Source organism: Calidris pugnax, unplaced genomic scaffold (assembly GCF_001431845.1).
Source record: "Calidris pugnax isolate Ruff unplaced genomic scaffold, ASM143184v1 scaffold38, whole genome shotgun sequence".
Taxonomy (NCBI): Eukaryota; Metazoa; Chordata; class Aves; order Charadriiformes; family Scolopacidae; genus Calidris; species Calidris pugnax.
In genome coordinates, this window is record NW_015090995.1 from 18,476,464 (window position 1) to 18,492,417 (window position 15,954).

General features: G+C 46.7%; 1 protein-coding gene across 1 annotated transcript in view; it reads left to right on the plus strand.

Moving 5' to 3' along the window:
- The window catches only part of MCF2 (MCF.2 cell line derived transforming sequence), a 63,988-nt gene that overhangs the window by 23,441 nt on the left and 24,593 nt on the right, over positions 1 to 15,954 (plus strand). Inside the window, exons 5-11 of the mRNA XM_014955324.1 lie at positions 5,560 to 5,679; positions 6,794 to 6,910; positions 8,884 to 9,033; positions 11,749 to 11,873; positions 12,556 to 12,670; positions 13,031 to 13,150; positions 14,396 to 14,587. Of these exons, the coding sequence (XP_014810810.1) occupies positions 5,560 to 5,679; positions 6,794 to 6,910; positions 8,884 to 9,033; positions 11,749 to 11,873; positions 12,556 to 12,670; positions 13,031 to 13,150; positions 14,396 to 14,587 (939 nt within the window). The remainder of the gene's footprint in view (positions 1 to 5,559; positions 5,680 to 6,793; positions 6,911 to 8,883; positions 9,034 to 11,748; positions 11,874 to 12,555; positions 12,671 to 13,030; positions 13,151 to 14,395; positions 14,588 to 15,954) is intronic.

A 15,954-nucleotide genomic window follows, 5' to 3' on the forward strand; every position in this document is an offset into this window, starting at 1 on the left:
GGGGGGGAAGATGGATAGAGCGGGGATATTGGGGAATATTTAGGGGTGTGATTTGAATTGAGTGTCTCAGGGAGTATTTTTAGTAACATCTTCCGTGCGGGCGTTGGGCATCGCCGTCCTGCGGTGCTGCTTCTGAAAGGTTTCATTTCTGGCTTTGGCAGAGGGGGGGGGGGCCCAGCTAGAATTTGGGCACCAGCCATGCTAGAGGGCATCTTTCAGGGGGTTAATTATGCAGGCAACTGAAATAAAGGTAGCAGAGCGCTTCCGAGTTTCATTTTGGCTCTGGGTGGGGAAGTTAAAGCGCAAATTGGCAGTACCAGGTGGGTTGTTGTGTGACTTCTCCTTTAAGGGATAGCAGAAAGTCATTAACTTCCGCACCTGTATAGGGACCACCAGCCTCAACCTCCATCCCTCAGAAACAAACTTACTGGCAGATGCTACTTTTTCTTTACACTTATTGATTTCCAACCCCATGAATGTCCCAGTGACCTGCAGGGAAGAATAATTCCTGAAAACTGAATTCGTAAAATTAGGAAAAATCACATTAAAAGCATCAGGGTGAGATATTCAGTAAGAAGATATTACCTATGATGCTTTCAATGTGCTTAATTGGCCCAGTTGATTATATCGGGGCTTATCTATGTGGTTATAGTCAGCCATGCATTTAAATAAGTTGCTGAACTGGAGCCTTAAGGTACACACGTTCGTGTCCTGGGAAGGGGGAGAATGTTCTGAGCACGGTCTGTGGTCAGTGAGATGGTTAATAGTAGTGAAATGTTGCCAACCGCCTGAGCTAGTGGAACTGCGCCGGCAGTTTTTCCGGCTTTCCTGATAGTGCTGCAGAGGAATAGCAGAGGGCAAAGGCTCCAAGGGTTCTTTTGGGGGTTTTGTTGCATAAACCCAAGTTTGTCAAACGCCAAGGCTCTTTGTACCATTATAAATAGTAATAAGGCAAGATTAAGGCCCTTTTGTCTTTGCTTTCTGGAATATATTGTAGGGAAGGGCTTTTTCTTTTTTTTTTCCAGCAGTACCTTCAGTACCATTAGAGTTCAGTTTGCAGGTAACTTCTCTACACTTCAGCCCTTAGAAAAACTAGAATTGTAGCAGTGATTAAAATAGATATAGTCTCTTCAGGAATGTTATCCCTGAGGAGTTATTGATCTTTTCATATATATATATAAAAATATGTTTTTAACCTTTTATCCTTTCTCTTACGTCTGTAGGAGAGCACATGGTTTGATTGGTGGCTGCCTTTCTGCAAGCTTATTTTATTGTTTCCATGCTTGAAATTTATTAGGTATCATTTGCAAAGCTGTATTTCTTTATTTATTAGCTACTCGTTAAGTGCTGACCTTGATCTTACATGTATAAGAACAGCTGAAAAAATCCCCAAACGCTTTCTAACCTGAATGGAAATCACATCACCTGTCCTGGAAACCCAGTGAAGCGTCTCAAAGAGCAAAAAGGATAGGGTTATGTGTGTATGGGACATAAAGTTGTGTCAAAGTGCCAGGTTATGGTCTCTTCTTGTATGTTGGCATCTTGTGTTGATGAAACCAAAGGTGTCCAAAGGCACCTTTGCTCTCAGAGAGGTGGTTCACACCTTGTGGCTGTTGCGGTGTGGTTTTGGCAGGCAGCTCTGCTTGCCTCCAGATTGCTGGTCTGTCTTCCTGGAGCTGTGGGCTTCCTGCCCAGGGGCTCACAGGAGAAGACATTCAAAGTCTGCAGGTTCCCATGGGGCGATACGGTTTGAAGACCTGCGCCCTTCCTCTAGGGATTCTGCTGTGCACATGAAGGGCGCGTGTCAAGAAGGACTTGGAGGAGTAGTAAAGGGCAGAGCAGACTCATCTCTGCTTGAAGTGCCAAACGGGACAGGAGATGGAGGGGGATAATAAGGTAAAACCAAGGCCAGATGCATCTCTGGGTGGTTGTTCTTCTCAAAGATACTGCTGATGCATTTTTCAGAAGGGGGCCAAGGTAGGAACCTAAAGTTCAGAGACCAGAACACACTGTTGTGTTTCTGAGCTGAAAACAGTGACTTTCGCCAAATTCTGTGGGGCTTCACTGTTGGATTCACCTACAATGGACTCATAACCATGCAGAAGAACCTAAAATTACGTCATCTGAGCTCCTTTCAAGCACTGTAAGACCACTGGCCTCACAGGGCTTTGGTTCAAGTCAGTTTGAGCCATCAACACTAGGGTTCAGGGCCTGTCTTGGAGCAAAAACATCCTGTCCCTTGAGGTTTGCAGCTCATGGTAGCTCCTTCGTGATGTCTTTGAAGCCTTGTTGGGGGATGCTACCCTTGTCCTGTCTGCAGAGAAATGCCCACTGGGAAATAGGCAGGATGTAAAAATGAGGCAAACACAGATATAAGGGTGGGTGTGAAGGATTGACATGCAATGGACTCACAGCTCTGCAGGGACATAGACTGACAGGTCTCTTCCTGAGATGTCCTAGTGCTGTGGCACGTGCCGGAGGATGAAGAGTGTCAAGGACTGGCCAGGTCAGCCAACAGGCCTGGAAAGAGCAATAGCAGCGTTTACTGGGTCCAACAGGGAGCCAGCATGGTGAGGTGGGAGAGGCAGCCAGCTTCTCTGGGACACGCTGGAGGATGAGTGTTGCGCTTGCCAGAGACTTTCCAGTGAAATATTAATGCTGTAAATATTCAGTTCATTAAAAATGTCTACAAGACTCTGCCAGTTCTGGTGATGCTTTCCTCAGTGAAGGTTTTCTGTAGCCCAGGCAGAGGTTCCTCTCAAAGTGAGGAACCACTCCAACTCCTCGGAGATATCCAGTAGCCTGTGGATTATTGTCTCTCTAGTAATATGGGAAGCTTGATTTAAAAATCCTTAACCAAGCAGAGTCTTCAAGATGGGGTTTTTTTCAGTACTACGTCTAGTAGCTGGGCTGTTGGAGGGCCTGGCTGGGGTTGTCTTGCAGGAGAGCTGTTCATCCTTGTAGAGCTAATTGAACAGGCATTGAAGCAGGGACCTGAACGTGGATCTCCTGCAGCCTCTCATCCACACTTTCTTGGGCAAGACCCGACTCAGAGCCATGTCTCTGTCGATGAGAAGCTCAACACGGGCTGGCAATGTGCGCTCGCAGGCCAGAAAGCCAACTGTGTCCACACTTTAAAAGAAGCGTGGCCAGCAGGGCAAGGAGGGAGATTATTCCCCTTGCTCCACTCTGGGGAGACCCCACCTGGAGCACTGTGTCCAGCTCTGGAGTCCCCAACATAAAAGGACATGGACCTGTAGGAATGGGTCCAGAGGGGACCATGGAGATGCTGCGAGGGCTGGAGCCCTTCTGCTGTTCAGACTGGAGAAGGCTTCAGGGAGACCTTAGAGCCTCTTCCAGTCCCTAAAGGGGCTCCAGGAACTCTAGATCAGGGAGTGAAGCCGTAGGACATGGGTGAACGGTTTTAAACTCAAAGAGGGGAGACTCTAGATCAGGGACTCCACATCAGGGAGTGGAGCCATAGGACAAGGGGGAACGGTTTTAAACTCAAAGAGGGGAGATTGAGATGAGATACCAGAAAGAAATTCTTTGCTGTGAGAGTGGTGAGAGCCTGGCCCAGGCTGCCCAGAGAAACTGTGGCTGCCCCATCCCTGGAGGGGTTCAAGGCCAGGCTGGATGGGGCTTGGAGCAACCTGGTCTGATGGGAGGTGTCCCTGCCCAGGGCAGGGGGGGTTGGAACTAGATGATCGCTAAGATCCCTTCCAACCCAAACCATTCTGTGATTCTGTGATTCCATGGCCAGGTTTAGACCTTTGGCCCATCTGCAGCTCAGATGGAGTTGGACATTGGTTCCTTGGGTGTCCCATGGCTGTAGCCATCACTGTGTGCCTGCGGCTGGCAGCCATTTTGGGGACTTTGTGTGCTGACCAGGTAACAGAGGTACAGCTCCTGGGGCCCAGAGCCAGCACAAATGTCTCCATTATTTAATGGTTTCCTCTTGTTTCTAACGCCAAATCTTTGTCCCTGGCACCATTCTTGTTGACTTCCAAAGGGTAGGAATTTGGCACTTCATTCACAATTCATTACTGGTTGTTTTTTTTTGTTTTTTTTTTTTCCCTGCTCCTATTTAAAATAGCAGCAGATCAATATATTGAATTTATGTGGCTTATTTGATCCTAAAAGTCTCTGTCCACTTTTAAGTGGAGGTGTGGGCAATGGAAGCCACAACCTGACCTTTCCTGCAAAAGCAAACATAGCAAACAAGTGACACTGCAGTTCATGGATGTCAGATCTCAGCTGTGAATCATGGCTGTTTTGAACAATGCTAATGCATGTTTACGGGAGCAGCCTTTGTTTTGAAGGCATAGATTAAGTGCCCTGCAGTGCAAAATACCTAAACACGCTCATTACTCTCACCTTTGGTGTAGATACTACTATAATCTCTCTTGGAGGATATTATAAGGAGAAATATATAGAGAAATGTAACCTGGCCTGGCAGGATCTTAGGGAAAATCATATGTCTTAATTAACTCAATTCTTTGCATCACACACTCATCTATAATTTAATGATATGACTTCTACTTTCTTAAAAATTCTTTTTCATTCTCAAGCACCCTTTCCACAGATCTATTTAAAAACGCACCTGCCAACCATATGCTTGTGAAAAGGCTCCAGCAGCGTAGACAGGAAATTCCAAATTCTTACCACAAATTAAATGTTGCCTGGTAATTACCAGGGACAAGAAGAGTACGCTTGATGCAGTTATGGGATGATTAGCAAGTTTGGCAATAAATTTTCCTTCCTCAATCTGTCTGTCTTTCCCTTCCACGTTCCAGCCTTCTGTTCCCTGCTAAGTCGTTTTTTCCCTCCCCAAGTTATGATGTTGAACACAACATAGAGTATTAAAGTTTATAGTAAGGTGTGTGGCTGAAGTCCTGCCTGCTCCAAAGGGCAGAGGGACTGAAAAGTCCTCCTGCAGGTACGTCCCGTATCTCGAAACGGAAACATTGAAAGATGATGAGGGGCCTGGAGCATCTCCCTTACGAGGAGAGGCTGAGGGACTTGGGTCTTTTTAGTCTAGAGAAGGCTGAGGGGGGATCTGTTCAATACTTATAAATGCTTAGAGGGTGGGTGTCAAGAGGATGGGGCCGGTCTCTTTTCAGTGGTGCCCAGGGACAGGACAAGAGGAAATGGGCACAAACTTGAATATAAGAAGTTCCACCTAAACATGAGGAGGAACTTCTTTCCTGTGAGGGTGGCAGAGCCCTGGAACAGGCTGCCCAGGGAGGTGGTGGAGTCTCCTTCTCTGGAGACATTCCAACCCACCTGGACACGTTCCTGTGCAACCTGCTCTGGGTGGACCTGCTTTGGCAGGGGGTTGGACTAGATGATCTCCAGAGGTCTCTTCCAACCCTGTGTGATTCTGTGAAACCACTTAGAGTGTCTCCCTCCTATTTTGAAAATAAGAAAAGGCTATCTGGGCAATCAGAAAAAAGTAATACTAAGATCTGAATGATATCCCCTCTTTTCAAGACATTTAAAAGCTGTTGTTGGACCTGCCACGTCCCCAGGTTGAATGTCCTCTCTGTTTCCTTGCAGGCGTCTTTCCCAGGGAACCTGCACTTAGTGATGGTCCTTCGTCCCACGGGGTTTTTCCAGCGCACCTTCACTGACATTGGATTTCGGTTCAGCCAGGAGGATTTTCTACTCAAGTTACCGGTACGAGCGAGCAGAGGTGTTGTGTCTGGGTGGGATCAGTGGCTTCCCACACACCACAGGTCGAGAAGGTGACACTGTCCTGCTCTGCAGGCACCCACGTGAAGAGTAACCAGAGCGTCTCTGCCAAAAATGCCCTCTTTCCCCCAAATCCCTGTCCTCCAAACATCTCCAGTGGCATTTTTAAGCTCCTTTGCATGCAGTTTGCTCCCGACAGAGCATGTCCATGGTAGTGGGTGGTGGGATTCTCAGCCTGTTCTCATCCCCCCTGTAGGCTGCGTGCCTCTGGGGAGGATAAAACCATACCTGGAAATTTTTTTAATGGCTGAAAAGCCAAAAGGCATGCCTAGTGGAGCTTTTGCTATGAATTCCACCCAAAATTGCCACTTTCATCTCACTGTAAACTCCATACCAGCATCATGTTGGTATTTGTTTCTAAAATAGTGACTGAAATGGTTTTATATTCTCAAGTCAAAGTTTCCAAGACTTCTAAAGCCAACTCGATTATAGGACGTGATGAGAATAATTAAGAGAAGGAAAGTACATGTATGGAATCTAAGGTTGATGTAATTACAAACCCACAAAACAAACCAATGTTTTCCTTTAGGAAATAACATGATTTTCAGAAACTTTCCATTCTTCACTCTAAAATGGTTTTCATTTGCACTGTTTTGAAAATTCATGGCTTATCCCTGGGCAGATCAAGACACGCAAAAACTCATGAGTATATATTTCACAAAAATTCCAGATTTTTTTTAACTGGCCAGTGCTTCATGATACATTAAAATTTATATATTTTCCCAGATTGCTCTGGGAAAAACCTGCAACAAACTGCATTACCTTTGCTTTCAGCTCTGTTTTGCAGTCAGATACTGCAGCATCTCACTGTGCTTTGCATTGAAGGAAGAAAGCACCTGGGAGACCAGGGTTGGCTTACAAAAATGGTCAAATACATCAAATGAAAGCCATGTTGTGCCATAAACATAAGAAGAAAGCCGTGCCATAGAACAATATTTAGAGCAAACCCAGTTTTTTAGATACGTCAAATATTTGTAGGCTTGATCTGTGTGTGACTTGAGTGATGAACACCCAGCTCCTGGTGTTGCCTTGGCTGTAGGTCGTTATGCTGAGCTCCGTTAGCGACCTGCTGATGTACATCGATGAGCAGCAATTAACCCCGGAGTTTGGAGGCACCCTGGAGTACTGCCACAGCGAGTGGGTCATCTTCAGGACTGTACGTACCGGGCACCTTGGGTGTTGGGGGTCAGTTGGGGGTGGTTTTCTGTAAGGCAGTTGGCAATGGGGAGCTGAAAGTAACCCCTGGAGCACCCCACCCAAGCATTTTCTTCTGCATTTCCTTCTTCAGATTTGCAAAGGAGTCAAGTGGTGTTAGGCACTTGATGGGTTTATAAGGGAATTGGATGATTAACTCCCTCAGGCTCCATTTGAAACTGTTCTTGAAAGATCTGTCTTCTTAAGTCTTTATTAAAATTTCCCTTATGGTAGATACAGAATTGGCTTGCTTTTTTTTTCTTTTTTTTTTTTTTAAATAATGCTTGCTCCATGTGATTAAGATCACAAATGTATCTAGGAAGCAGGGCGATGAGACTGCTCTCTGCCTACTGACCGAACGCAGAGAATTCAGAAGATTTCCTTTTATTTAATTTTTTTCTTTCATTGCAAGAATTTTCCTTCAATATTGCCAGGGATCAGGCATTTAATCCCCTGAGCTGTGCCTTGCTGCGTGTTTCTGTGCTTCCTGCATGCTCTTAGTTTTCACTGGGACTTTGTCTCCCAGGTTAATAGCGGATTGGATTCCCAGTTACCTTCCCAACAAATCAAAGCACTAATGAATAATGTACCAGACATCTTCGTGCCTCTTGTCCTGCAACATCATCCACACCAGCAGATGTGGAGCTCAGTATACAGACAAAAGCACAGGGCGTTGTAGCTGGAATAACTCAAGCCATTGCTTGTGCCGTTAACTTTGTGCCAGTTTATGCTGATGCACTGCCAAATTAATGAATTTTTCTTAGATTTTTGGCTCTTGGTTTTGTTCTTTTGCATGATGTGTTAAAGTGATAATGGCATAGCTCTCACACTTGGAGACAAGAACGACAAAATGATTGACAAAAAATGTTAATCTAAGAAAAAGATGGTTTCTAGACCGTAGCCGTGTATGGTAAATGGCTGTCTGTATGAAAAACATCTCTCAAAGTTCTCTTGTAGTGTGCTCATAAAACATTTCCTGAAATTTCCATGGAAAATACGCACCATTTAGAGAAAATATAAATGTGATCAGTGATGTTTGAATTTACTACCCCATTTTGAGAAGCAGAGAAAAGCCCCAGAGCTGTGAGTGGGGCCGGGAGAGCCCCACTTTGCCCCGTGCAGTGGGATCCATCTGGAGTCCAGAGCTCCCAGTGACTGCCTGGGATGTACTGGGGGGGGTACCAGCAGCACTCAATTCCATCCCACTGTCTCCAGTTTGTCTCTGGCACTCTGCTTAGCTCCCTCCATTGTCTTCTGGGTGAAGCTGTGGATGAGGTAGCCAGGATGCCAGACTGCCTAGTAACCCACTGTTTGGGCTTGCAAAGCTGGAAACATCCAGCTCCAAGAAGCCAAATACATCTCCAAGGCCTTACTTGGATGCTTGGAGGTGGTTCCCAGTTAACCAGAGGAGAAGGATATTGGAAGAGGAATTACAGGAATATGGGAGATGGATCCTATGGTGGCTTCTGCTATAGAATCATAGAATTGTCTAGGTTGGAAGAGACCCTTGGGGTCATCGAGTGCAACCATCTACCCTACTCTACAAAGTCCTCCCCTACACCATGTCCCTCAGCACTGCATCTAAACGGCCCTTAAACACAGCCAGGGATGGTGACTCCACCCCCTCCCTGGGCAGCCTGTTCCAATGCCCGACCACTCTTTCAGTGAAAAATTCTTTCCTAATGTTCAGTCTAAACCTACCCTGTTGGAGCTTGAAGCCATTCCCTCTCGTTCTGAAGAATATAGAAGAATATGTGGTAGGAATATATACAGAATATATATATAGACCTCCAATACGTGGACATCCCACCCACCTCTCCTGGAGCAAGCTGTTGGGCTGCCCTGCAGGTCTCAGCCTGGGCTCTTCGTGTGCTCTTAATGAGCTGTAGGAATAGCCTGAATCCCAAGCTGATGGCAATTATCCTCTCCCACCAGGCAATAGAGAGTTTTGCACTAACCGTGAAGGAAATTGCACAGATGTTACAATCCTTTGGCACGGAGCTGGCGGAGACCGAGCTACCAGAGGACATGTACTCCATCGAGCGCATCCTGGCCCTGCGCACGGAAAAATACTTCCAGCTCAAGGTATGTCTCAGCTGCCTGTTTCCAGCCCCAGTTTGCACAGCAAAAATGGGATTTCTGAGGTTTGGCTGCCTCTTTGGTGCCCACTCCTCCTTCCCTCCCATGCGTGTGTACGTGTTGACAGACAAAATAAAACACAGCGTGACTATTTCTGTATGTTAAACTTAGATTTGCCATCCACTCAAGCAAATTACCCTGCTGGCATCCAGCAAAGCGTCTCAGCTGCCGCCTCCTTGCTGGCTGGAGGAGGTGGTGTCTATGGTGTGCTCCCCCCGGGGGCTTTCTAGGTCTCACTGGCAGAAGGGTGGGAGGTTTTGTCACCTTTGGGTTCCTGTCCTTGAGGGGTTTCCCTCTGCTTCACCCCCAGGGCTGGAGGAAGCTGGACCCAAAGATGGTTGGTGGGTCTGGGGGGTCTGGAGGGTGTCCCCAGGTCCCTCCACCTGATGCAGTGTCCCCGAGTGGGCGGAGGGGAATGATGCTGGAGAGCATCCAAGGTGAAGGTTTCGTGTGAGCACAGGGTACAAAGTGTTCCTGATGTGACCCCTGTCTTCGTGTGAGCCTTCGTGCTTCATCTGAAACACTTGTGTCTTTAATATTTTAAGGTTTGGGGTTTTTTTTTCCCAACAATTAGTGGTTGCCTTGACAATTATTAAAGGAGTTAGGGGAGGCTGTAGCGCAGCCTTCTGCTGCTAGGTCAGGCTGTTGGCTTTGCTTCTCCTACACCTTTCTGGGGACAGCACAGGTCTGTCCCCAAACCCCTACTTCAGAGAGGATTCCCATGTTAATAGCCGTGCCGTGCGGCTGAAGAATGAGGTCTTTTGCTTTATGACAGGATTCGTTTGCATAAGTCAAAGAAGTGTATCTATTTTCATTTATAATCATTTGTCATCCGCCTGTCAGTGGGTTCCCAGGAGGCTGCCTGTAAGAAATACGCACAATGAAGTGTGCTGCGTGTGGGCATAAATGTATGTGTGGAAAGTTTCATTATAGATACTGCCAACAGTCCCTTCTTTCTTTTTTGGAAATGAAGAGAGCCGTAGTATAGAACAGCAGCTACATCTCTTGCCATATGACTTACTGACCTAAACTTCACATATAGGACTAGAGCCAAAGTGTAGGGGGCAAATATCAGCTCAGCGGTGTGGTCCTGTATATAAACCACACACTTTCCCCTGCAGAGAAATAAAACATGTTGTGTATTTTGCATATAAAGCACAGCAGCTCTCAGTACAAGGCATCTGTTGCTTTCAATGCCCCGTCTATTAATTTCACATATCAAAAGCACTCTTTGGCTTTTGACTGAAATGAAGTCCGTTGACTTTTTTTTTCTTTTCTTTTGTTCCTTCTAAGCCCATGAAAGATGAAAGCTGATGGGAAGCTGTGCCCAGATTGTGGTGACAGCAAGACATGGGATCCTTGTCTCTCTCATGACAACCCCGAGATCGGTACAGCCGATTCCTGAATTCAGATAATGAGTCCATCAGAATAATTTATATAGCTGTGAGACTGAACAGGGGCTGGTGGCAAACGCAATGCAAAACTGACAGAAATTAATTAAACTGAATAACTAAGAAATTAACCTCTTTGATATACTGAATGGGGAAAAAAAGTCAAGTTAACACCTGTTTGACAGTCGAGCTACTTTGTCAAACGTATAATGAAAGGCTTTGAATCAAAAGGGGAACGCGGGGCTCCGGGGAGGGAGATGTGAGAGGATGACATAGCAGCCACCTGTGGTCTAAAAGCAGGCTGCATAATTCCTCTTCCCTTTTGAGCCTCCTGGACGTGGTAGTATCAAAAGGAGGTGGGGAGGGGTTTGCCTTGCAGGCATCTTCCGTGGTGTTTTAGTCCTAGGGATGCAAACCAGCAGCAGACACTTGGTATGTGGGAGAGGAGAAGCTCCTCTGACCGTGTCCTTCTGCTCCTGGGCTGCTGCCCTGAAGATGCTGTCACGTTTAGGTTGCTGTGAGCTCTCTGGGTCAGGCAGATGTTTAAGCGGGACTGTGCTCTCCGAATCCTCTCCCTAAAGTGCTTTTGCCATTGTTTCTCTTGCAATAGAAACCTGGCCATCTCCTGGGATGGGCTCTTACTCCTCCAGGAACTGGCTCTCCAATGGAGCTATGCAGAGGTCTTTCCTTCAGGGCTTCTTCCAACTCGGTTCATCAGCCACATCCATTTTCTCCTTCTCACCTCTGCATTTGGTCTCTTTTTTTTCCGGAAAATAATTGACTAAATGCACCTGTTTGCTTTGGGACTGAGTTCAACAGGGGACAAAGCACCTCAGCTGATGCTAATGAGCACACCAAGGAGTCTCAGTCCCAGCATTTTTCCTACAGCCTCCTTTGGTGACCTTGATGGAGAAGCACAGCCTCCAAGCTGCAGAAATACTTGCTTGAATATGTGAATTTTAGATAGGTATCTAATACGAACCCGCCTGCTCACCATGAGAGACCTGTTCTCCTGCCTCTTGAGTTGTTTGGTGGCCTGATGTTTTCACATGGTCCAATTTCCACCCAGTTTCCACCTGGTGACCAGTCTGTTGTTCAGCCTCTTCCACCTCCAAGGGATAACCCAGCATTAAGGGGGCTAAAACTTGGAGTCCTTTGGTCTGATGGTGCTTCATTTCATAGAGGGGAACTAAGGCAGGGGAAACATGAAAGGACTTATCCTTACCTCACCAAAAAGTAGCCTGAATCAGAAATGTTTTGCTTTCTACAGGAAGATATTACAGCAGTCACAAAAGAGGGAAACTTGCTTTTGAGCAGCTTTGAAGAGCCCGATGCCGGGGAATGCAGTCAGGACCAGCACCACGAGAGGCCTGGGGACTGGGAGACCGTGAATCGGTGAGTGCACTATCTTCCTAGTTTGCCTGATTTGTTTTTGAGTGGAAACACTCATGGTTTTTAGGTGTAGATGTGTTGTTTAGGCCAACTACCGAATAGGTCAAGGCAAAGATACCAGAGTTTTGCTCCAGACCCATCAAATTGCTTTGATTCAGATTAGATCTCAGGAAGAAATTTTTGACTATGAGGGTGGTGAGACACTGGAACAGGTTGCCCAGGGAAGTTGTGGCTGCCCCATCCCTGGAGGGGTTCAAGGCCAGGCTGGATGTGGCCTTGAGCAACCTGCTCTAGTGGGAGGTGTCCCTGCCCATGGCAGGGGGGTTGGAACTGGATGATCTTTGAGGTCCCTTCCAACCCAAACCATTCTATGATTCTATCTGCTCTGATTTTTTGCACTGAAGCTGTGGAGCAGCTGCAGGGCTCTCCCATGCCAGGCTCCCAGGCATGGTTCAGGTAAACAGAGGCAACAACAACAGCTTCACACAAGTGCCTTCATCTGCAGTGAAGATTTCACTAAAAATTCCCTCTGAGATCTTCACAAGTCATACATATATATGTCTGTTGAATTCTTCTGAGAGCTTGGGCCCAGAAGGTTTGAATGTTGTGATTTGTAGGGCTTGTCCATCTCTGCTTGTCCTCTATTTGCACATTGTTCCCCTCGTCTCCTTTTTCTGTGCTCAAGGTTACTGGGTCAGCTGCGGGAGATGGAGACGGCTTTTGATGGCTTCTGGGAAAAACATCAGTTAAAAATGGAGCAGTATTTACAGCTGTGGAAGTTTGAGCAAAGTTTTCAAGAGGTATGATCAGATGCGTTTCTGTTGGCAGAAGGAAGAGTTGGAGATGAAAAGGAGGGGAGAGGAGAGAAGTCTTTCTGCTTTTTATTTCGAGAGTGTTTAATTTATGCTGCTGTTCCTTGGCTCTGGCAGCTTGGGGAGACCACTGCGCTTCCTCATCCAGAGCTAATTTAGGTAGCACTGCCCTGCAGCCGCATAGATTTTGCTGATAGAAGCATCTTTGAATTCAGAAATTAGTTCTTGGACATTAGTTTTATTATTGGATTTAGCAGTCTTAGCTAAAGTGTGATTCATTTTGGTCTGAGAATGATTTTCTGCCTGTGCTTTGTATCCTTTTGCAGCAGTCTTCTTCTTTGTGTCTAGGTCAAGAATGCCATTGAATTTTTAATGGGTCAGCAAGCGGAGCTGCCCGACACTGGCGACAGCGTCCCCCAAGTAAAGCAGAGGCTCAAGGACCTGGATCACTTCGATGGTATGGCTCAGGTGAGACAATCTTTAACAGAAAGAGGCACTAATGGGACACGAGAGGTGCATTCTGTATTTGTGGTAGGAGGTATTTGCTGAAATTATCTGGTTCTGGTGTAATTTGTTGTAAGTGGCTGCACAGAAGGATTGATTTCACGTCTCCGCTCTGCGCAGAAGTGCTGTGATCACTCTGAAAGCCAGGAATAGGGTATTTAATTATCGGAGTTAAAATAAATTGCTGAGCCACTGTGAAAATCCAGAACAGATAAATGTCTGAACATAGGGGAGGCGTGGGAGTTAATGAGCTGGAAGAAGAATTATTTATATGTTAAGTGCCTTAGCAGTGCTAATAGGCAGAGACTTGTTACCAGGCACATGGAGAGGCAAAAAAGTTGCTATCTTGATGTGTCTGTGATTTGAACATAACATATGGATGAAGACTAAGAGAAGTAGGGAGAAGAAGAGTGAGGAGAGATGATTCACAGGAGCCCAACTGAGGATGTGACCTCTGCAAAGGGACGTGCTTGGCACGTGGGCCAGAGTCAGTGGAGAAATCCTGAGGGATCTGGACACAACCCCCAGAGGCTTCTTTGAAAAGAAGAGTCCTTGGGGAAAGGTCTGAGGGTTTTTGGCTCTTTGGAAGAAATATTTGTGGAGGGAGGAGGAGCAAAGGGCCAGGCAAACAGGGTGCAACAGGGCAGCGGTCCCAGCAGAAAGCCAGCCCTGGAGAAGAGGTAACCGTTACACTGACCAAGATGTGTGGAGGAGATAACATGCTCTTTGCACCAAGTTTTGCTGCAAAGAGCCTGGTTTATTTTCACCATGAACCTTAACTGCTCGAATCCCCTTTCATGCTTACGAGCACAGTGTGCCTAAACTGGACATAGCTGGGATTTTCTAGAGTGCAGCTCCTGGAGGTGGCTGAGCACAGTGTGCCTGAAATGGACATCAGCTGCGATTTTCTAGAGTGCAGCTCCTGGAGGTGGCAGCAGGTTGTGGCCAGCAGCCATTCACAGCATCGCTAGCTTGGTGAAATGCAGTTTTCTTCTTCATCCTCCTCTTGGAGAGCAAAAGTGGGGTTTTTTCCCAGGTGATGGGTGGCATTTTACCCTGCATAAGCCACCTATTCTGTCTACTCCTGGTGGCAGTCATCTCCATGTGTCCCCAAAACCTGGTAAGACGGGAAAGCGCATTGTTGTTATATGTAGATGTTTTGGCGTTTTCTCAATAAATGTGCTATCCATTCTCTTCCTTTCGCTGAAGGACCTGATAGGGAAGGCTCAGGTGGTGATACTCCACGGCCACCAGCTAGCAGCAAATCACCACTACGCCCTCAACTTGATCTGCCAGCAATGCAACGAGCTGCGGCACCACTCCGATGTCTTGTCCGATGAGATCAAAAGGAAGCAGATGCGACTGCAGAAGACCTTGGATCTTCACACCCGCCTTCAGCAGGTAGAGTCCAGAGACACAGTACCCTGAGAAGTTGGTGGTTAGCTTCTCCGTGGGGTTAGCCTCTCCACTTCTTAGCTGGAAGCATCTGGAGCTTGCAGCTTTGCTTCAGCAGCTCATGGTGGGAAAGTGTTCCCTGGAGGAGGGCTTCGCCCCTCACCTCACTGGTGAAATTGGCAAACAGACATCTGCTGGTGCTGTGAATAGTCAGCAGGAAGAGTTGGGCATCTCCAGAGGGCAACTCAGAACACCAGAGTTCTGCTGCTACTCTTGGTCATGCTTATTTCCATGCATTAATTGACTTTGGAGGTTTTCGTACCCAGTGCAGTAGAGGTAACGCTTTCAGATCAACTCCAGCCCTTTTTTCGTAGCAATTTATTAAGAATGAACGTAGCTGACTGTAAAATAAGGTGACAGATTGGTAGATAGGCGCAGCTGCTGTGTGCTAGCATGGAAGTGGAGTCATGTGGCTCCAATGCTTTTTGATATCTTAATCAGCATCAAATATTCATTTAGGGAAATTCACGCTAATTAGGCCAGAAGGCGCACGACTGTAATAGTGCTTGAGGCCATTAAGAGAAGCAGTGAAGTTTGACCCTGATCCATTTCAGTGTTTTGGGGGACTAAAGAGCTTACTTGTTTAATCCTTGTGCTCTACTGCAATGTTGTGTTAGTCTGTGGGGCTGGAGGATTCGTCTTCAGCCTCTCAGCTGCAGCTGAGACAGTGTCCTCTCCTGGGCTCCTTGCAGTCCTGGTCAGTGCTGGTGGTCTGACCCATGGGTCTGGCACACCGTGCTCCTGCTCTCCACAGCTTTCCTTCCCGTTCATGGCACTGGAGGGTCCTCAGTCGTTCTTGGCTGCAGCATCTTCTCACGCCTTTGCAGACCATAGCATTCGAGTCCTGAACCCAGCCTGGTACCACCTGTGCCTGTTAAATGTAGAATGTTAAACTGCCACTTAAAATTCTTATTTAAAAAAAAAATGTGAATGCAATTACTTTGATCGTTCCTCACAGTGCAGGTCTGCAATGAGCCAGGCTTTTATCTCAAGGAACCCACCTCCCTCATTGTAAACTCTGTAGTGCCCCCTTCAGCTTTCTGTGTTGAATAAATAAAAACCTGCTTATCACTTGGTTCAACTATGCACTAAATAGTGCTTCTCTGTCACTTAAACCCCTGGTTTTACCCAGGTACAGCTGGGAGCCCATCTTGGCTGGGTATGTTGAGGACCATAGTCACCCTCCAGAAAAAAATGGGTTCTTCTACTTTCTAATCAACATGCAATAGCTGCTGAGGTCTTTAGGGAGTACTAATTAGCTCCGTGTTGAAAATACAGAGCTGGGAAATGATCTTCCTCGTGGGAACCTTGGT